This window comes from Embiotoca jacksoni, unplaced genomic scaffold, assembly GCF_022577435.1.
Source record: "Embiotoca jacksoni isolate LCO1_2020_lvr unplaced genomic scaffold, fEmbJac1.0.p SCAF_9, whole genome shotgun sequence".
Classification (NCBI taxonomy): domain Eukaryota; kingdom Metazoa; phylum Chordata; class Actinopteri; family Embiotocidae; genus Embiotoca; species Embiotoca jacksoni.
In genome coordinates, this window is record NW_027185447.1 from 16,080,636 (window position 1) to 16,104,174 (window position 23,539).

A 23,539-nucleotide genomic window follows, 5' to 3' on the forward strand; every position below is an offset into this window, starting at 1 on the left:
CAAAATCACCATTTTACAGTTGTGTACGGTCTTATTAGAACACAAACATCTGTTTTTGAAATCCATGGTGATACAATTTGGAACACAAAAGTAAAATTAGACGGAATAAAAAAAAAAAAAAGGAAGGAAAAAGAAACTTTGCATTTTCATACGGAACTGTTCTGTCTCGGCGTTTCATCTGCTTCAGCTGGGAAAGACTTCATTATTTCACCTTGGAAGATGGCTCTGTCAGCCACAGCTGACAAATGAACAGCCTTAATTGAGTTGATCATTTCAGCTTATGTTTGTTCATGCCTGGCACTAAAACTAATTGGGAATACAAAACTCAATCATCAACATATTAAACCGGTGCAAACAGAGGCACATCATGATTTCTAATTCTCTGTAATTTTGACTCTTGTAATACGTTATTGTGTCTTTTTTTTTTTTGGAGAACTAGAAAGACCATTTACATGTAAAGAACATACTGTGTTCTTCAATTAAGACGCTGCAACAATGACATGCATCTGTCAATTTGTACTAATGAGATTTATGCCAGTTGCAAGTGCACACACCTGGTTGAGTGCATATACATAGTTCCACCTTGCCTATTTGCAGGCAGTAAATTGAATTTAATGTACTTTACTGTGAAAATACAAAAAGTAGCAGTGTTCTTGATTGTGTTAACTGCAAATTAATGCAGCTTTTTCATCCCTTTCTCCTGAGAAGACACATCTTGTCCAGACCGAAAATGAAAATGAAAATAGAATAAAGCAACAATTTAATATTGCCCAAAGTTGCTTGAACAACAAAAAACCTTTTCAGTTAACATTATATTGTCAAAATAAAATGCTTCGTATGCCACATTAACACTTTAAAAATAACAAGAGCGTGAGGAAATGCATCGCTCGCAGGAATCAGTGGGTGACAAAGAAAAGACGAGAGCCCAGTGTTCTTACAAGGAGGGGAAATTTTATTTATAACACATGGTGCTGACAGGGATTCTCCAGCTCAGCGTCTATATTACAAGGTTGATCTGCAAGGCTGCGCATGTACTGTACTGTATTTGGAAACCAAGATTGCAGTGGCACTATAAACACACGCTTGAAACAACAGACTCTTTCCCTTTTTTTTTTTTTTTTTTCTCCTTCATTTTCTTACAAAATGGTACAAACAACAATACAAAATATTTGTGCTGTTGACAATTTACAAAAAAAGTCTTTTGACTCGATAACTGTGCAATAATTTTTTCTGCTTTTTTTTTCTCCTTCACTTGAAACTATGTGAATATGGTATACCACAATCCCTTCTGGACTGCAGCCTCCGTCATGCGGGCTGCAACACTTTCTGAAACGTTGTATGGTTACTGAATTAGAACTCATCTGTCCATTATAAAAAGACACATGCAAAAAGCTCCAATTGTACAGTTACAGTTTGCCTATCTTGGTCTGTTTAGCTTCAAGCAAATACTACATTATGTACACTTGGACTTGAATAGTATTAGGAGAACTAGTACGAAACACTGCAATCTGTCTTTGTGGTTCTGGTCACAGCAGGACAAAAGTTTGGCTTCTGTTGGATGTGTGTGTCCGTGGTCAGGCAGTGTCCAGAGTGAGACCAAACGTCCTTTAACTAGGACCACAGAAGCAGAAGAGCCAGACAGAAGTCAGGGTCGGACTACAGCAGTGCAATAGTTCTTCCTTCTTTCTCATTTGCTAATTCTACCCCCACTTAAGCAGGGGAACGTCGATGAGACAAGTGGACCAAGTACGTAACAAGAAATGATCAATCTCCCTTCAATTCCCTTCCCAAATTGCATTTCGGTGGGGGTCAAGTTTTCACGATAACGATTTGCTGCTGTGTGTAATTGTGAGTCTTTGATAACATTCAGTATCATAATGGCATTGTGTAATGTTTACAACACAGTTATACAGGTCTGTTACCTTGTGTAAAGTGTGTGTGGGGGGCCCCGGCTATGTTTGGCCCTGAATCTGATTTGAATGTCTGAGACGAGAACAGTGAGCACTCCATGGAGCATGTCTTTATTTTGTGAACACTGGATGGCCATCAGTAATGTTGCAGCTCTGCAGCTGAATTAGAATAAATCTGAATGGGCTCATATAATATAGAACACTCACATATATACAGTAAGGCCTAGAGGAGTGAGTGTGTGCTAGTATAGTCTGTACAAGTTGGTTTGAAGTGGAAACTTTTCGCCGTGATGAAGCAAAACTTAAACGGCAACACAAGTATGGCTGTAAGCTCATACGGAATCATACAGATCCTCTTCACTGCACATGGCTTTTTGTGAAATATAATTTGCCAATAATTTGTTTGAAACAAAACTGCAGTGAAAGAAAATCGACCACATAGAAACAGGTAAAACCTGTCACTGAATATAAAAAAATGTTCTGTATATACAACATTTATGTCAGAAATAATCACAAATAGCAGAAAGTAACAGCTGTGTTTATTTTGTGAAGATATTCTGTAGGCTGAGGAGCAGTCGGATAGATAAGAGCTTATCCAACAGCAAGCTGTGGCACCCACTCCTTTTCTCATGTCTGAGTTGACAGCTGTCCTGAACGTCACCACTTTCAGGTTCAACCATGCAAGGTGCAGTTCACAACCATCTATTTATGAATCTAAATAAAGAGATTGCTACCCTGTTGACCTTATTAATTACACTTTGATGTTCCTTTCCTTGTTTATAGATAAATCACGCTCTCATCTTTATTTCTATTCATCTGCATTACAGGTACAAATTTCCATTTATCACTCTAAAATTATACTTTTATCACATTGGGCTCATTTATTTTGACCATTTGCATTATTATTTGTGGAAATTAGAGATTGTTTGTTTCTATAGCTAATGAAATGAACAGTGAGCAGGTGTGGAACAGTTGGAGAGCAGTTGGAGAAAAAGGAGTACAAGTGGCAGATCCTTTTCGTTATATCTTCATAAGAACGTCATTATGGAGCATTCATCATATTCATAATTAATACAAATCCAGTCAACCCACACTGAGTTTAAACTAGCCACCACTGAGGAGCATTTCCATGGGCACTCAGAAGATAAGGAATGATTAAACCTTTCTATCATTCAGCAGCATCTCTCTGGTCCCTCTGTGAAATGTTTTGCATATTTAAATAATTTAATACACAGACTGAAGCTCTTTTTTTCCCCCTCGGTTCTCTATACACAGTTCTGGGGGCCTGAAATATGATTACGAAAGCCCACGAGTAGCACTTGCTTTTTTATTAAATCACAACAAAACTGTCTTTCAAAACGTCTGTCTTGTAAAAAGCGCTATTACTGAAGCTTTAGGTTTCGATACAGCGCAGAACTTCACAGAGACTTTCCCTTCCTCCAACTTCTTTTCAAAACCTCTTGAACTAGAAGCCAAAAATTTCAGGAGAAAATTTCAGATGAATGAAATGCTGCCTGAAGAGAGACAGATTGTAAAGGCGCAAAGTCCCTGGCTGAGGCTCAATTCCCCCAGTGTCTGTGACAGGGACCAGCACCAAAGTTTTGTATATTAAAAGTTTGTCGAGAAACAACAGTGAATCAACAAAAGAAAAGAAAATAGAGGAGAAAGAGACTCGGAATGGGGCTTTACACAAGCTCACAATTCTGTATGTAATGCTTTTAAGAGCTTTTTTGTGGTCATTTAGTAGTTTCTTTTCCTTCATGTTTGTACAGATTAAATAGTTTCTGTGACACTTTTACCACACAATAACTGGTGCCATGTTAATTACCAATGGGTGTAGGGATAAACATGCACACTTTAGATGATCTTAAAGGAAAAGTCTCCTTTAAATAATCCTCATATGTACTTCATATACAGTAACATTATAGAGGTAACACATGACTTGTCGATCTTCAACTTTAGTAACAAGCCTTCTCAAGTTTTCGGTGCAGACACAGAGAGCTCAAAACCAACACAGCTGCTATTGAAGCCACAATAAACAAAGACACACGATGCATTTCTTCTCTAAGACAGTCCCATTATGTATTTTTGTGATTTAAAGTAATCACATTCAAGTTGGCTGTGATCTAGGAGCACAGATATGCCTGACTTGAATAGTTAATGATTTGTCCATAACTTACTTACAGACACACTGTAGGCCTATGTGCAGTACGTCTACATAAAGCGCCCTCGTAAGCCAGTTACTGCTCCTCTGAAACCAGCTCTGACATCTCCCGCAGCTGCCACAGCCCTGCACGACGGGAGAAATGACAAGGGAGGTCGGAATTAAAGGGTCAGGGGTCATATGGGGGCATGTGAGCCCAGAAAATGGCAACCAATCCTGAGTTAGCGGGAGTCTGCTAAAATACGCACCACTGAAGGCACTTTTTTTTTTAAACAACAGTGCTTCTGTTCTAAGTAATTCAAGTTCAAGAAAGAATAAACCAGGGCCCTCCGTGCAGGAAGGACTTTCATATTTATATTCTCCTTTTTTTTTTCTTTTTTTTTTCTTTTCGTTTGCCCCAAACAAAGCAAGCAGCTCAACCTAAAGCTTCTTCAGAGAGGCAGGCTGGGGCTGACAGTGAGGGGAAAGTGAAAACCCTCAGGAATGGGGAAGAGCTTAAATCGAAAGGGAGTGAGGACAAAAAAAAAAAAAAAAAAAAAGCTACACAAACTAAAGTAAAAACAAAATCTCACACAAGTATTTTCAATCTACATCTAGCATAAAACCTAAAATGAAACAAAAGCAGAAGAATTTGAAAATACACACAATGAGAACCCTGCAAATCAGAGCTTCCAGTTCAGTCTTAGACAGGCTTAGAGCAGGAGACGGTTGAGAAGAGCACCCGAAACTGACTCACGGCACTGGTCCTCTGTGGTGGGTAATTTGATTGGTTGGTTGGTCAGTCAGTTGGTCAGTAAGAACATGTCATTGTTAACGTGTGTTCAGTAAGGGTGTAATAGCCCCATGTGTTGAGGGGACAGAGCATGGCAGGCCAGCTGACGGGACGAGGGTGTGTGTACACGTCTGACTGGGAAAATTTAATCGTCATCCCCTCCTCCGTACATGTCAGCCAACTTCTTGAAGCGGGGGCCCCAGTCGTTGAGGTAGTCATAGTCCTGGTCCCCCGTGCTGGTGGAGTTGAGGGAGCTGACGGAGCCGGCGGTAGAGCCACTGCCCTCATAGTCAAACACCAGCAGGGAGTCGTACGGAGGGGCCGTGGGATCGTTGTCTGCTGCTCTAAGACCCTGAAGAGGAGCAGAGACGGAAAGGTAGTGGTCAGTTATTACATGTCTACAGAGGAGATTATGATACAAATAAATACCAGAGACAAACCATACCTGAGGAAAACAAGATGTTAGAAGTGAAAAGTGCTCAGTTCGTGATTTACTATAGTGTATATATAGTATAGTAGTGGTGCCAGCAGCTGTAATCCGGTACACACTGTACGTAATTTATTTTTAAAAATAAAATTGTAAGAACATTCTTATTAGTTGGCTGTATCCACTCACTAATGTTATGATGCAAATAGGCTAATCAGAGTGGAGAGTCTCTCTTTCAGTAGACATATGACAGCAGAGGAACATTATGATTGACCCCAGTGCACATATTTTTTTTTTGGACTCTTCTCTTTGCATTTCCCAGCATGCCCTCTTCCTTCATAACTTTGGAGAAACAGTACAAAAAAAATAGGTGTAAGCGTTTAGTGTTATTTTATTTTTAATAAAACATGCAGTTTTGGAACATTAAATAAAGACAAATTAAGATAGCTTTAATAAAAGCTTTGTGTTCTGGGCACAAGGTGGGAAGGTGTTTTATATACCAAACACACTGAGTTCCAAATCAGTGTAGATAATAAATAAAGCTTATCAAATTAGAACTACGAAGTAAACTTCCTAGGATTAAGCACAGTTGTTAATAATTAAAGCCCGGGTACACAAATTAAAGAAAATATGTGGCAAACCTTCACTAGAGCTAACTAGAATGAGAAGTAATCCATCAGCAGGCGGGAGGTTCATTTGCATACATTCAAATGTATCCTGCCGGCGCCACTGCTTGTGCAAATGTAGAATTGTAAAGCAGTATTTTCCATAACCAATATACTGACTTTTGTTTGTATATTGGAAAGTATTGTAAATATTTCCATTCATTTATAGTGTTTTTGTGTATACAGTATTATGTCATTAAATTACTATCAACTAAATTAGGAGCAGTTTTTCAACATGTGATCAAATCATATTCATCAATATTTTGTTACAGGGGTCTTTGTTTTCTACCAAGGCTACACTTGTGTCTAAGAATGATCAATTAGGGCTGTTGACCTGAAGGTTAGGCAGGTGAAGAGAATGAACCGCACCTACTTCACTGAAATAACGAGAGATGCTATGGATAGAAACCTAAAAAGCCTCAACCCCTGTGGGCACAGTGCGTGGCAGGAACACCATGTGTCTGCTGCGTTTGTGTTTTACCAGACTGTTCAGGCGAGATCAGGTGAGTAAGGAAGAGGGAAGGGGGGCGGGGCGGGGAGAGAGAGAGAGAGAGACAGAGAGAGGGAGAGAGAGAGAGAAAGAGAGAGAGAGAGACAGAGAAAGAGAGAGAGAGAGAGAGAGAGAGAGAGAGAAGAGAGAGAGAGAGAGAGAGAGAGAGAGAGAGAGGGAGAGTCAAGGCTGGATGGATCAAAGCTGAACAGCTGCCAACACCTCTCGAGTGTGAACGTGTTGTCACGAGCCTGTCAATCAGCATTTTCTCGCATCAGTGTGCCAACGCTGGAGTTGTGTGTGTGACAATGCATGTTTGTGTGTGTGTGTGTGTGTGTGTGTGTGTGTGTGTGTGTGTGTGTGTGTGTGTGTGTGTGTGTGTGTGTGTGGCAAATAAACCTGGCAGAGTGAGTAGCTGTAAAGTAAAACAAAACTTGTTTTTCTCATCGGCATCCTGGAGTTTACATATTAAGCAGCATCCAGAAGTGAGTAATCACATTAAATGTCAGATCGATGGAAAGTGAAAGTGAGAGGTCCGCTTTCTGTGGGAGAAACAATCTAATGACTGTCGAGCCCTGTGCATACAAGATGTAAAGTGTGTGTGTGTGTGTGTGTGTGTGTGTGTGTGTGTGTGTGTGTGTGTCTATAAATTCACCTCATGAATGAAGTCCCCGATGTCTCCAGGGTGGGGCACAACAGGTCTGATAGGGTATTGGGACTCGGAGATGATGGGACGCTCATCCACCCTGCGCACACCAGGCGGCTTGCTGATGATGTGCTCCAAGGAGTCGGGCTGCTGCAGCTGGCTCAAGTCATAGTCCTAAACAACCAGCACAGAGATGTAAGCAGGCCAAAGGTCAACATAGAAAGCATGTACTGTATGTATCTGTGCGTGTCTCTCTCGTTCTCACCTGGTCCTCTTCTCCTCCTCCCTCTTCATCGTATTTGAGGATGTTGTCTCTGACATCATCTTCAGGGTCAATAAGCAGTTGCTTTGTCTGCCTCTCCTTCTCTCTGCGCTTGATCCACACCACAAACAACAGTACCATACCTGCAATGATAGACACATGAATGTGATAACCTTCAAGGCTGTGCAGCAACAACCTGCAACAACAACAACATCTAACAATCATGAAACACTTTACACTCACTAACAAGACTAATTATACAGTGTTGCTAGCAGCTTTTTAAGGCTGTACAGGGACCAAGCAGAGCTTTGAGCTCCAAGTGGAAGTTAACATGCTAAAAAATGCTAATGGTAAGCAGGTTTACCATGTTCACAATCTTAGTTTAGCATGTTAGCATTGCAACATGCTCATTAGTGCATAACATCTGAGGCTGATGCCAACGTTGTGAATATTTGCTCATAAAACCAACTTCCTAAACAAACATTAACACTTTTGACCTGCGTAATCTTTTATTGACATGAATGTGTACCAAATGTCATTGCATCCAATTGTTGCCAACATTTACTGTTCCAAGAACCATAATGGAAGCAATATAAAAAACAAAGAACTACATTTCAGTAAGCTTTTATTCAAAATTTAACATTTATTAGATTATATGTTGATTTTACTTAATTAACCCATTTTCTCACCATCATTTTATTCATTAGCATTACTTAACTGCGTTTTCTGTAGCTTTGTGTTGTATTTTTCTGTTTAATGTAATTTATCTGCATGCTGTTTGTGTCTTCTTTGAAAAGATGTTTCAAAACTGGGTGTGCAAACATAAAACTATTAAAAAGTGGGTCACTCCAAAACCCGAAGTAAAAGTTATAGATCGTGATCATGAATACACAATAAATCATGAATATACAACAAAACATTTTAAAATATGTTGGAAAACTCCTACAGCAGCAGGTCAGTTTATCTATAAGATTGTGTATATGCTTAAAGCACAGCACAGCAACAAGGTGGGCAGTAACATGAATCAGTGGCAAAACATATACCTGCAGATGTTTACCCAACCAGGAAAAGAAGACAAAAAATAAAATGCTTGTCCGGGGATGCTGGAGAGGATTTCAGCAGCCGGGGCATTCATCCATGAATTATTATCTGTGTTGTTGTATTACAGCCCGGTGAATATTTAATACTTGTACCTTTTTGCAAATCTAAGCGAATCACAAGCAACTTCAATTCTTTATAAGGTAACTGTGTGGGTGTGTGACATGTTTGAGAGCAGCGAGGTGTCAGTGGATGAAGTCAGTATGAAACAGTTAAAACTCACTGAGCAGTATGATGATGCAGATGAGGATGGAGATGATGGCTCCAGTTCCCAGGCCAGCAGCTGCCACGGCCCCGAGAGTGGTGCAGTCTCCGTTTTCATCGCAGGGACACACCTTCACTTTGATGATGGACCTGTTGGATAACGGAGGGTTCCCCGAGTCGGACACAATTACCGGGACCTCATACACGCCCGGCTCTAAATATACCTGGTACCGCAACCCCAGGCGGGCAAAATCACCTGTGCAGAGTAAAGATGGAAAGAGAAAAGTTACAAGATAATAGTCACATTTATTATTCCAAATGTAATTTTTCTACCAGAAACCTAAATAATTAATAATTTACGAAAAAGTTCATTCTGAACAAAATCTTCATTTGAACTTTTTTTCAAAGTCAACATACATTGCAAAAGCTTAAGATTCCTTGGAACGTCACCTAAATCAGTGATTTCAAATTTATAGGAACGTTTTAGGAAATCATTTTTGCCTGTGATCATACCACTGTACAACAGCTCACGTCTGTGTGACAGGTGAACACACTGTTGCACTATCTGTATACTTATTCTATATTATTTTCTGTCATTCTTTAACAAACCTGTTCTTTTTGTATTTTTTCATGATTACTATTGTTGTTTTTGATGTATATTGTACATTTCTTTATTCCGAATTCAGAATTGTTATTCTTAATCTGTTGTTGATTATGCTGCTGAAACACAATAACTTCCCTTGCAGGATCAATAAGTCTGTCTGCCTGTCTACCTGTCTGTATGTCTTATTTATCCACTTCACTTCCACATTTAATGATTTTTTTTCTTTTTACTAACATTTACAGGAGAGTGCACACACACACAAGAGAGATGTGTGGAGCTCTATGGTATAATGTAATCGTATGATGAGGATTTCAGAATCATTATATATACCAATGGTTAATGATCTGGACAAGTGCATCACTAGGTTTAAAAAAGAAAGAAAGAAAGAAAGTAATTTCACTTGTACGCTGCCACCTCCTCACCACTGATCCGAGAAATCGTCCAGTTACGTCGGATGGTGTTGGGGAAGTTGGGCAGCTCAAAGACAAAAGGTCCGGCGTTTGGGTCCGTGTCGGCATCAGCGGCAGTGATGTTGACACCGTTGACGTTCTTGTTCATCCTTTCACAGATCTGAGACTCCCTGGGTATGAGCGCCGGGGGGTTGTCATTAATATCTATCAGATAGATCTGCAGTGTGCCGGTGCCGCTGGCAGCAGGAGAGCCTGGTAGCAGGAAGAGAGGAAAAAAATAATATCATGACAGGAGGAAAAGATGACAAGAGAAGATGTGTGCATTGAAAGGGACGAGTGAGAGGGAGGAGAGAGGAGTTGAAGGCTGACAGGAGTGGGAAATAATGAAAGAGGACAAAAAGAAGGATACAAAAAAGGAAAGAGAAGAGGTGAAAGGAGCATTGTTCATTCACAATGATGATGGTAGAGGTAGGGATTCTGTAGAGCTGGGGAATAATTTCTACCTTTGACAGAAATACTCGTGACAGTTGTGCTTTTCAGTTTGTCTTTTAGCCTCACAGCCAAATCAAACCCATCGCAGCCGCTCCAGATGCAGGCGCAGCACATCCAATCGCCCAGAGAAGGCTTAGCTACAATAATGATGACTGTAACACAATCAAACATGTTCTTGTCTGTGTGTAGTTACAAACAACTATGAGAGTCATCTATGATTTTGGACATAAAGGCCCTTCAGCTTGCAATATTAATCATGTATTTCTGGAGGGTAAACAGTGCGTTCTCATTACACACAGTCAGTCCTGCACTGTCACGTACACGATCACCTAAATACTAATGCATGCATACACTGAATGCATGAGCGCTTATATATTAAAAGAAAATCTTTACTGCACACATTTCTCATACAAACGACCTCCCTTTACAAAGATAATCAAGCATTGTCTGTGACTGTCAGAAAGATCTTCATAGCCCTAACTCTTACATTGTTACCTGAGCAAGTAAAGCATTGTGAAAGCAGTTGTGGCACAGCATATACGAGCCTGGAGTTCTCAGACCCATATTTTCACTGTGTGAAGATAGTACGGGTCTGACTGTGCTCTGTTGGGAATCATTTCCAGTTGTTGCATCCTAATGGGTGAAGTCCTTAAATTAATTTGAAAACTATTGAAGCAGTCATTAACCAGTGCTGAAAATACATTAAAAAAAACCTTTGATTGACTTCTGCTTCATCACACTTTGCCACTGACACTGGTCGCTGATTGGTCTGTCTTTCAGAATGGCTGAGAAAACATTAATGCGAACAGTGTTTCCAGATTATAATCACAGAAAAAAAAACTGAAGCTGTGTGTAATAGTCTGTCAGATCCAGGCTAATGCAAACCTATCAGATAATGTATTTTATTCATTTAACAGAGACCACACACTTGGATGGAAGTGTGTTTGATCTAGCTAAATAGATCATTATTTTGACCTGTGTCACCCTGGGCAGGTTGAGGTAGAAAATTGGAAATACTGATTTTATTTGTGAAAAATTATTTAAGTGTGACAAACTCTTTAGTAATCTTCTGAAGATACAATAACTGTAGACCTGAACTACCTCCTTTTATTTGCATACAATTTTAGTAACAATCACCTATTACAAACAGATGTTGCATATTAGGCAACTATTAAAACTGTGAAACGAATTACTCTAGACTATAAACCAATGCAGCACCATACTAAGTTCATATCGTCTGTGGAAGTCTGAGGAAATTGCTGAGGTAGTTGTAGATATTTAGCCAGATGCTACTGAAGGCATGCTGTTGCAGATGCTCGTTCAACTACAATACTGTCAGCCGCGGACTGCAATAATATGCACTGGTGCACACAGACGCACTCACACCTCATCTGCAGACATATCCTGAAGCCGTTGCATTGCTTGAACAGAGCGACAGACCATCAGCAACAGCGTTTATAGAGAATTGGGAGTAAAGAATAGACACTTTAAACATTTAGGAAGCGCGATAGCTGAGCAGAGAAAAGAATGCATGGATGCATACAGTATATGCAGTAAGAAAATGCAGCACAGCAAAATGCAACAAATAAAAAAGGTGCTTAGCAGTATAAAGCTCAGAGCTGTTCATTGAGTGTGTGTCAGGGGGCGACGACCCTTAGCTGCCTCCAATTACGAGTCATTTCCCTGTCATGCCCCACTGGTTGAGCCATCACATGGAATCAAGCGACCCCAGGGCCCATCCCTGGGATGAGATAAGGGTGATGTAATTTACAAAGATTTATGCAAAGCTTACAGATCTGCCAATTAAACACGGCAGCAGAGTAAGACATTTGCCATGAGTAGAGTAAAACGTAGTTGAGGGCAGGGGATGGAAGTGAGTCTGTTGACAGTTTGAGCTCTGTCTGACTGGCATTATGATTAATATTGTAGAGCGCGTCATAAAATTCAGCTAATTAATAAAGACGTAATAAATTATCACTGAGTTTCAGTATCTTGCGAGGATAAAGACATGGGGGGGGGGGGGGGGGGTCGGCATGTCTCCTTGTTAGTTCAGATCTGGAGTAATGTGTTAAAACCCACTAAAAACAGAAAAAATTTAAACTGCAGGCATTGATATGCGGGCCCTTGCATGTTGCACGTCGGGGATCCAGCGTGTCGGGGCCGCCAATTAAAAAATTCATACTGTATGTCGTCCGAAATATTCAAAAAAAGTCATACTATAGCATGTCGTCCAAAAAGTGATAAAAAAAAAAAAAGACATATCATGTCATCTAAAAAGTGGCCCAAAATTAATTTTTGTATATAGGATAGCCAGGGCTAACGCTAAGTTTTAACGTTTCGCCGTGACAGGAAGTTGATGTTTAAAGTCAAACGATGCTCCAAACCTCACGAAACTTGCGTCAGGCACCAACTTTCATGAGTTTTTGAAGATGTTAAAGCCGCCAAAAAAAAGGCAATTTTTTTTTAAAGAAGAATAAGGAACGAGATCGAGAAATTTTTTTAAACTGCAAGCGGGAATAGGTCGACCCTCGAGTGCTGCACGTCGGGGAGCCGGCGGTCCCGACCCGCTGGATCCCCGACGTGCAGCGTGCGAGGGCCCGCATATCACTGCCTGCAGTTTAAATTGTACTTCTAGTTCTTAATGGTAATATCTCCAAACATTGCATCCTTCTCATTCTGAAAACACATTTTGAAATTGAACTGAAAAAATGTTATAATCTTACGTATTATAATTACACGAATGATTGAAAATCACTCTTTTGGAAGCCATATAAACCTGGTTATATAATAATGTCACTTTTTAAAATACTATCCAACAGCTTCTAAAAGATTTAAATACATTGTAATCTTTTTAGACGACAATGTCATTTGATTGGATAATTAAACATTAGCCAACACTTTATCATTAGCGGCTTTTTGCGCACGTTACAGATAATACTTAATGTATAGCATTAAAGGCAAATGTAACACGTGCATATTGAACCATAAACACAGGTTCAAACACTCATACATGCGCGCACACACGCATGCTCACACACGCACGCATGCACGCACGCACGCACGCACACACGCACGCACGCACGCACACACACACACAAAGAGAGAGGCCTTCCTGTTCGGCTGGCTTGTTAATCCCAGCCATGTATGGGGGACATGTGGAAGCAGCTTGCCACAGCTGATAGGAGAATTATGTGGGTTTTAACCAGCTAAATAAATAATGATGTTTGTGTAAATTCCTCAAAAGGATTTGTATTAACTCCCTTTTTTTGATGGTGGATGAGAGATGCAAGACATAATAAAAAAGACTTGTAGCAAGCCAACCATATGCTCTTTCAAGAGCACATAAACATAAACAATGCCATAGGTGTTTTAAGAAGGAAAACGTGTCAAAAGGGCCAGAGGCAGAAAGATTTTGTCGAGGGGGGGGGTGACATGAAAAGTGTACTTCTCATCATGCTGCCACCACCTCTCCATGTCCCATCCTACTATCCTTACTGTCTCATAGTACTTCTTACCATAATCCTTCTCATGTTGTGATGGCTGGCACTCTAGCAACACCCACATAGTCAGACTGATGTACACATACACAAACACTCACTCACACACTCATACATACACGCACGCGCACCGCACACACACACACACACACACACACACACACACACACACACACACACACACACACACACACACACACACACACACACCATCCTGAAGTGTGGGCTTCCCATCTTTTATGCTTGCTTCAGTCCTAGTATCAGCCAAACCTAGTAGTAACATGCCTGTATAAACTGTGGACTTTACAGAGATCAGGTAACTGGAAAATACAAATTGTAAGTTATTTAAGGAAATAGGTGAGACATCTTTATTCTAAAGAAGTAAATAACAGGGAGAGAAAAAAACAAAACAGGGAAGTCCAAACAACACGAGCATGTCAATTTCTAATCCTGCCGCCGCCGCCTCCTCCCCATCCACACAGCCGGTTACACATCTTAGTGCCTGACATTGTCAATCATCGCAAATAACAGTACAGAGACACACACACATGCTCACATAAATGTGCTGCAAATGAGTGCATTCACACATGCTAATACCTAAAAATACACCAGTGTTTCAAAGCCAGCTCAACTTAAGGTAAACCCACCAGTGCACTGCACGTCACTGATAAGCATTTCGGGAGGAAAAAAACAACAAAATAGCATTCCCTTTTTACTACAGAAAAAGTGCTCACTTCCACTTGACAAAAAGGGAACTTATTTGTTTTCTGTGATTGAGTTTGTGCTCGGTTAAGCTTGAGTTTCAACTTCGAGGCAGAACAAATAACATATGCCACAGAAATCGTGAGAAAGGGAAGAAGAAGGCAGGCTTGGACGGAAGATAAAAGGAGGAGGAGAGGATCAACAGTGTGACCAGTTGTGTGGATCCTGGATTTTCTCTCACCCAATCCCAGCTGCACTGCAGTTGAATGCTGGATGCCCTTATACTCCCCTAAATCCTCACAAATGTCTCAATTTTTATTGAGCTGATATATGTTCAAAATTGTGTTTTAGAATTCAGTCACACTTAAAGCTGCAGATAATATGAAATTATTTCAAAATTAGTGAGAGCAAGATTCAAACTGCTTACCATTAATCACTGCTTAGGTATATATTTTAGTGAATTGCTACTTCTGTGATCCTACACTATAAAAATAAGTCAAACACTGTGCAAATATTTGATAAAGAAAAATCTGCCAGAGCAGCACCTTCTGATCAAAACTGCATTCACCTTCTCGCACCATGATACCATCTCCATAATCTGAAACTGTCAAAATATGTCAATTATACAATGTGCCTTTTACCAAATAAATTCATATTTGTAAAGTCAGAATAATAGTAATTGAATTTATAATATATTTTAACCTGAGTTTTGATCTGTTGAGGTTGTAAAATGTGCGGTGCAACACTGCTATAACATGTGGGAGTGAGGACATAAAAAGAACGGATGAAAAACTCTATATAGGCACGAGCAACCTTTTGACGCTTTGATTTTTGAAAAGAAGAAACTTCACGGATACAAAAGGTGCAGTAAGAGAGGTTCTTACCGTTGTCTGTTGCTAAAAAAGTGGCTTCATAGATGTTGTTCTTTACATACACGGACTCCCGGTCGAGCATTGCCGTGGTTACTATCTGGCCGTTGGTTCTATTGATGGACAACCAGTCCGCGGGGTCATTCAGCTTTGAATACCTAAATAGACACAAGGACAGATCGATGGAGAAGTTAGCATTGGCGTTTCCATGTTTACAAGCAATTATAAATTTGATCTCGTGTCTGCACATACATAGATCGCTGCTACATACACACACTCACAAAATCCCAACAGCCTGACCTTCACACAGTTTAATTCTTCATTGACTTCTTCTCCAGAGCTTGCAGGATACAGTCCATTTCACCTCATTTTTCACTCCTGTGTACCAGGCATTGAAGTCAATTACCTCCCTAGTTAAGCACTGCTGCAACTGCCCGTGTGTGTGTGTGTGTGTGTGTGTGTGTGTGTGTGTGTGTGTGTGTGTGTGCGTGTGTGCGTGTGCGTGTGTGTTGCATGCACGTTTACTCAGAAGTGTTTGCTTTAGCTGGAGAATGCCAGACTGCTTAAATGGGTTATATACATGCATGTTTTAAGGCTTGCATGTTTGCAAATGTGCCTTGTGTGTGTGTATGGGGAAGCTGAATATAGTGTGGAGACAGGATGATAGGATCATGGTTCTGATCATCAAACAGGAAAGCGGTTGTGGTAGCAGGTGGCGACGCTCCCCTGGGATGAAGGGCAGAGACGGAATAGGGGATCATCTCCAGGATTGAATCCCAATCTCACTCTGATCTAACTGTTCTTGTTTCTCGGGGTTTCGCCGCTTTCGGCTTGTTCCACACTTTCAGCTCTATCTGATCTCACTCAACTTGTGCCGCCTCACCTCATCTATCTGTGCTTTTGTATTCAAACATTTTCTTATCCCTGTCTATATCTTCTCATTTTTGTCTCATTTCTCTGTGATACTGAGTACATCAATTGCCACCTCTCTTGTCTGCAATCTCACTTTAGCGTTTGAAACATCGTCGGTGGACATGTAACACCTTGGACTTACACAACAGGGTTTCTGCATTAGCTGCGATTTCATTCACTGAATGTCAGTTTGGGTGGAAAGGCCAATGTTGTTATGTGACAGACTTCCAGCTTTAAAAATTAATTCAAATTGAAATTGAATTGGACCTTAACCTTGATTTTATGTTCACTGAATTGTAGTTTACTTAGTTAGTTCAAGCCTACTTGTTTTTGTGTTTGATTTAATGCCACAGGTACATTTCTGCTAACAGGGAGGAGAATGAAAGCCTGGAGGGATGGGTGGCTGTAGGGAGAGTGGGGCGGTGGGGGTGTGGACTGAGAGAATAATCTCTCTCCTGCAGTGACGGAGGTGGGATTTTCCCAGCAGGCAGTGGGCATGATCCCAGGCGTAGCGCAGTGCGGGGAAGGGGCTCACAGAGATGACATTCCCACACTCCAGACAGTTTCAAACAGACTAGCCAAGCCCACAGCCACTAACTGGCGGACTGTGAAATCACCACCAGGGCCGCGGTGAAGTCCATCGCATTGGGAGGGTGGGATAAAAAGGTCAAGGAAATGATCAAGAACGGGCGGGAGGGGAGAAAAGGACAGCAAGAGGTGACATTCGGAAGTGGTAGCTTGGCTGTATGATGTGATTTTAATATCCTCATTAGGACTGACTTGATACCTACAGCTATTGCATTCTTGTTGGCTTTACAATGCCAAACACTGTTTTAGTGGAGTGCAGACAAATTAGTGCACAGTACATAGATATTGTTCTTGGAAAAAAAAAAAACATGTTTTTGAATCCATTAAAAAAAAAAAAAAAAAGGTTGGGACATAAATTTATTCCCTTTCTTGCCCAGAGTTGATCAATACATCTCTCCTGTTTGTCAATATGAAGCTCAAGGCAGCAGGGGAAAAAAGTAGACTGGCTACATCCAAATATAAAAGATTCTGCCCACCAGCAACTCTAAAGGTCACTAATTGACAAGCCGCATATTGTTTTGTTTTTTATCTGTACCAAAATTGAAGTCTTCTGCCCTGGAGTTTTTGATAATTGTCTGGCAACCTCACAGTGTTGATAGGACTCCAAGAAGTCACGGCTAAAAGCCAAGAAATAACCCCCTAAAACTTCTCTTTGTTGTTTTTAGTGTTCAATCTGTGTATAGATTAAAGAATTTAAATGTTAATGAGTTAGCCTTAAGAACATCCACTGTAGGTGGCACACAAACATGAGAGTGGCATCTATCTTTTCATCTAACTTTCAGCAGGATAGAAAATAATTTCCCAAAATGCCTTGAATATGAGCAGCACAAAGGAAAGTCTACCGAACTCCGATGTGTTTGGGTGGAAGCTGAAATATCAAAGGTGACTATCTAAAAATCTGGGGAAAAACAAAGACTATCTGCTCGGCTTCAATGTTGTTTTTTTATTTGCAATGTTTCATTAAGTGAATATTTAAAATTAGAGAAAGAAAGAGAGAGAGAGAGAGAGAGAGAGAGAGAGAGAGAGAGAGAGAGAGAAATGTGTAGAAAGTGATGTGTGAGACATTTTCATCCTTAATGGCCTATAAAACGCCACAGGCACCTTTTCCTGGGCTCCGTCCATAATAACACAAGGGGATGTGTGCCCTCTGATGATAAAAGCCATAACACAAAGGCTTGTTCACAAAATAGAGGGCTCTGCTTACAGCCGCACTTTGATTAAGTCTCTTGAACAGCCCTCACTGCAGCTGTAATAAACCAAATGTGAAGCAAATGAAGTTAAGGGCAGAATGCCTTTTTTCTGATAGCGCTAAGTAAACGACAGTGGCTTTGGCCATGAGAGTGATGCATACAAAAGCACACAGTGTTTGTCGTGAGTCCCAACTGTAAACACCATTACTGTAGGCAACTGGCAATCCCCATCACTTTTAAGTTAAGTGTTGCGTGTAATATTTTCATCTTCTTGGAGGTAAACAGTTCTTGTTTTCTCTAGTGAAAATTGGGATTTACAAAAATTTGGTGTAAATGCTGTACTGCATACCAAAGTTTTACTATCTCTTCCTTATTTCCAATGCTTTCCAAAGCGCTCCTCAACCAGAAGGCTTCTCTCATTTGGGAGATGGTAGGTGTGTGAGTGCAGCTGGATGGATGATTAGGCCTGGCAGGTTAGTGATCTTAGCAAGCAGCAGGGAGAGGTATGACATTTATTTTTCAAACCCCCGACCCTGAGGATGAAAAATGCATGTCTCAAGCTTAGCCAAGCCAGTTTGGGTAATCATTTATGCCAGTGATTCCAGTCCTGTGTCTCGACCTTACTGGTAGGGCATCTAACAGGTGAGGCATGATGCCTCACTCTCCCTCCTCCTCCCCACCCCTGTACACATTGCCTTCGCCCCAATCCCAACAGGACACTGTCAGTCTGTCCCATCTTTGATAAGCACCTGGCAGGTTCAAACCTTGACCCGGAGTCGGCTCGCCATCCTTAGCTCCCTCCTGCCTCCCTCCCTTCACAGTCCCTTAGGTCTTCTCTCACCTTACTTTTGACTTTTAAGGCTCCCTCTAAATCATCTCCCTGTCTGTCTTTTCTTTATGTATCTCCACCATCCATTTATGAGGACATACAGCATTTTGTCATTTGTAAAGACATGCGCCATAAATCACATGTAACACAAATCAGTGTGGCAGATCTAACACCCCCCCATGTCAGTGGACTATTTGATTGATGGGGGCTGTGAGTATATGCAGTGATATTAGTTCTCTTTGATGAAATTAAAAAAATGGCCGTTGATGAAAGGTGATAAAACACTGTACAATTGTTTAGCGGGGTCTTGCATAACAGTCTAGACTAGATAATTTAATCGAAATGTCAAATTTGCCATTTCTCTATTTGTTCCTCATGTGGTGAGAGCAGCAGAAGGCATTTCTGTTAAAGAGACTGTGCCAGACCACAGCCTGCTTGTAAAAGGCTAACTTAATTCCAGGATGTATAGTGCTGCAGTCTTGGGCAAGTCATGGACAAACAAGGAGGAAACCAATGATTTAAAAGTTCATTCAACAGAGACAGAGACAGAGAGAGAGAGAGAGAGAGAGAGAGAGAGAGAGAGAGAGAGAGAGAGAGAGCCCAGCTGGTGACTTTGGCATCTTCCTAAATTATAATGCACACCCAATTTACTCTCATTTGCTGTGAAATTAGCTGGGAAATTTGTTTAGATCTTTTCTCCGGAGAAAATGGGGAGGAAGGAACTGTTACAACGTGAGGTGGCTGGAATTAGGTGTTATTAATGCCACACCGAACATCCGTGTTATCAACTCAATTACGCACTCTCCTGTGCCAGACACAAATCACACCAAAAAGATTATAGTGAGGGTCACTACAGTCTGTGCAGACATCCTACATGTAAGCACAAGTGGAAAGTGGAAAACCTTTTCTTTTTTTTTTTTTTTACATCAATTCAGAGCAAACTGTTCTAAATAGATTACCTCTAAGTTTAAGAGAGCCTGGTGCAGTCACTTCCACCATCAGGCTTGACAGCAGGACTGAGAAAAGGCCTGCTGGTCATTTAAAGGTTGGTTTAGATTTAAAATCCAGGGAGGCTTAGCGCAGAGAAAGAACGCTGCAGGTGGACATAGTGCTGTGTCAGGTGTTTGGGCTCGAGCCAGCTGTTCTTTCTACCGCCCCGACCTCTCTATCTCCTCTGTTCTCTCTCTCGTGCCATGTATGTATGTGTATGTGTGTGTGTGTGTGTGTGTGTGTGTGTGTGTGTGTGTGTGTGCGCGCACCTGCATGTATGTGCTCATGCAGCCTACAAAATGCACGCACTTCTGATTACCCCGCAAACTATTGCTCCCTATTAACCTTCTTACCCTCTTTACTCAGAGTTCTCCGCTGGCTCATAAACTTCACACAGTAAGACTTTGAGAGATGGCTAGTGCCATGCCAAAAATATAGCACTCTTGTTGAACTTTGACCCCTATCTACTGACATGGAACCTATCCAAGAGGCTTTTTAGCCCAGTGCTGCTGCATATGGAGAGATGCTTACAAAGCAGCTAGGGAGACTTCAAGGCTAATTGTGTTGTGTCTACAGATTGCCATTTGTAAGAGACGTTATTTAACTGTATCGAAATGATTTTGCACAAGAAAAAAAAAAATTAAACTAATGTCACTTTATTTAATCAGGATCTGTCACTCAGTTTTCACTCCGTACCTGATTATCTGCTGCATCTGCAGTCGGTCAGGATCTGAGGCTGAGAAGGTCGTCAGGCTGGTGCCAGCAGGGACACCCTCCTCAAAGCGGATGTGCTTCGGGTTTGTGGGGAAGTAAGGGGGTTCGTTGACGTCCTGGACAGATATGGTGACCCCCGCTGTGGACTGAAGCGAGGACTGGATGCCACTAGCTAGGTGGGCCTGGTTGGACACCACCACCGTCAGCATGAAGGCCCGGTTCATCTCGAAGTCTACAGGCTGGAGGAGGAGGAAAGAGTTAATGGCTGTGTGAAAGAAGGGACATGCATGGAAATAGCAGAAGGCTTATAAAGCTGTTGGCCATCAGTCATTTTCTTGCTTCTCCTCTCATGTCTCTGTCTCCTTTGTGTTCATGTTGTCCTTGTCTCTTTCATCATCTTTGTGTTACCTTTATCCTCTTTTGCCTGAATGGCGTGCTTCAGTTTTGCCTCTGGTGGATTTGTGCGTCTATCCTCTTCCCAGGTCTCCATGGTGAACAGGAGGTCGTGTGGCAATCTATTTGCTGGCACTTGGAAGTTGCTCAAAGTCCTTTAGTATCTAGTTTTTATATATATTTATAGTAATTTATCATTTTGTTACCCAAACTGTCCAAACTTCCAAGTTAAAGTGCTTTTTGGAGGGCTCTTCTCAATCTAGGGTCTGAGGATAAATGGCATTGTATTCAGCAGAGACCCCTAAGGCAAATGTATGATTTGTGATATTGTACTATAATTAGCATATACAGTGGCTTAATACAATACCATGGACTTGTGCAATGCAAAAAAAAGAACAGAGGTGACTAACAATTGGTGATATTAAAAAACAAACCAAAAAAGCCAAATTTATTCAGTATTTATTGCAAAACTATCACCCGAAACTTGAGAAGAATGCGCACAACTAAGTTTGTGACACTTTATTAAGAAACAGAGAATATGGTGCTTGAGAAATTTAAAGAGTCTCCGTTGCTAATGTCCAGAGTTGACAATTTTTGATGTGCGCTCTCTGCTTAAGTTTCAAGTGTGTAAAGAATCACTGGTGCATCACAAAAGCACGTGTAACTCAGGTACTAATATCGATGAAGCAACAAAACTTAGTGCTTCCTCACAAAGGTTATAGTTTTTTCTGTACTCCGTGCACTTCACAGTTTGCTTGCAACTGGAACAGTCTCGAAACGTTCTGATCCGCCCTCAAGATAAAGAAGAAATTAAAGCAATCTATCATCTCTTATGTCAGATCATTACAATAATTAATAATTGCATTATCAGTATTACTTTTTATGAAGAAACCATGTCAAGTATTCAAGCGTAGCGTGTGTACTATAAACATCATGCTGATTATAATGTGAAAAAGCTTGTCTACATTTCTCTTTTCGCCTGTGTCTGCGGAATACACATCCAACCTTAATAAATGAACAGATGTCGTGTCAAGTGGTCCCCTGATGACCACACACACAGGTTGCTTTAATGTCCCTGCCTTTAGAATGAGAGTGTGTGTACACTGTGCACTCTACAGGGGATTTTTCCAGCAGAGCTTAAACCAGAGTGACAGTTTTGTGCTCTCCTAATGACGACAACACGGTCGGGTTCAAATGACAACATCAAGCGAGGAAATAATAAGAGAACAAATATGCTGCTTGTAGGTACTGTTGGCACATTTCTAAACAGGCGGATGGTGATTATCGCTGCAAAGCTTGTGTCTGTGGTGTTTCATAGTGATGTTAATGACTTTGAACACATCTGTATGTTGCACTGCTTGTCAGTGGACAGTTTGAGAGCGCAGCTCTGATATATAAAAAAAAAAAAAAAGCATCACTAATCAGAGAGATTGGTTAACAAAGGCACTGGAGCAGAGGTGTTTGTGTGCATGTTAGTTGGAGCTACCGTTCGCCTGTGTACGTACACGCACGCAGGTTTAAGTGAATGTAAGCACGCGGGTGTGTATTTGTGTGTGACCCCCACGGCGCACTGGGAACCCATTTACAGGCTAACCACGCTCATGGCTCTTTGATCTACAGCCAGTGGTATTCAGAGCACAGGGAGGTCTTGCGTATAGCTGTAGGCTAACTAAAACACACATACACACCCAGACACACACACACACCCTGAGGGAAGCCAGAGGGGTGAGAGGTCAATAACACGGCTTCCATCTTTTGCCCATGAGCCATCACATCTTACATCTCCGTAGTGCTTCACTCATTCCTCTCTTTCCCTTTTACCTAATTTGTTCCGCTGGACTTCAGGCTCCCACCCCCTCGTCTTCTCACCTCTGCCCTACTCCAGCTCTCTGTGATCTGCTCTCTGCGGGCTGCACTTCTCGATCCTCGGAAATCTGTCTTGGCCTCGCTTCTCCTCCTTCTCCACTTTCGCCTGTCATCTCCCGTGTTTATCATAAACTGTGATTTTACATATCTTAATGACTCGTTCGAACCGAGCAGCTCGATTTGTGTTTTTATGTGTGCTTGTTCGTATACTGGCTCCATTACCATGCAGCAAAATGAGAATGCGTCTCGTACGCTCCCCAGGGAGCAGTTTAAATGTGTGACATTTTCTGGTTAACCCCATCTTTTACAAAGGAACCCAGGTTCCCTTGTGAGAGACTGACGCATACCTGGGTGTCAGCGTGATACGATGTGTCTGTACTAGCAGACGTAGACACCTTGGTAAAAATAGGAACACCTTCTCGTGGCTTCTTGGCTTTTCATATCATAAGTTGTCTTTCGTGAATATTCCGGCTTACTTTTCTTGGAGCGAGCCGAAGCACCCCTGTTTACTTGTTGAGACAGTCTATTGCTAGTTTCTTCCCAGGGGGTGTTCCGTCTCTTATTTGATGATTTCCTGATAACTTCCCATGGGTCTCCATGCAAGCTTACGGCTACCAGACTGCCTACTGAATTTTACATCAGGGAGTGAGAGGAATGGATTATAAAAGGCAGTCATCTAGAGATAATGAAGAGAAGCAAAATGCCAATGCTCATACCTCAGGGGGCTTTGGGAATTATCGGGAGATGTTATTCCTGTTTTTTAACATTATTGTATGACATGAGATGTGATCTGCAGGAGTCAGATATATGACGAGAATACCCCAGGGCCCTCAAGGTCATGCAAA

The 23,539-nt window shown here is 41.3% G+C and overlaps 1 protein-coding gene across 2 annotated transcripts in view; it reads right to left on the reverse strand.

The window, feature by feature from the left end:
* Positions 1-932: 932 nt before the first annotated feature.
* Positions 933-23,539, reverse strand: part of LOC138192818 (cadherin-4-like) — a 219,985-nt gene continuing 197,378 nt past the window's right edge. For both annotated transcript variants that reach the window (XM_069140497.1, XM_069140498.1), the window contains 7 exons: positions 20,418-20,674; positions 15,228-15,370; positions 9,665-9,904; positions 8,658-8,894; positions 7,340-7,479; positions 7,084-7,248; positions 933-5,198 (listed from right to left, as the gene is read on the reverse strand). In XM_069140497.1, coding sequence (XP_068996598.1) covers positions 4,992-5,198; positions 7,084-7,248; positions 7,340-7,479; positions 8,658-8,894; positions 9,665-9,904; positions 15,228-15,370; positions 20,418-20,674 — 1,389 coding nt within the window. In that variant the 3' untranslated portion in view covers positions 933-4,991. The remainder of the gene's footprint in view (positions 5,199-7,083; positions 7,249-7,339; positions 7,480-8,657; positions 8,895-9,664; positions 9,905-15,227; positions 15,371-20,417; positions 20,675-23,539) is intronic.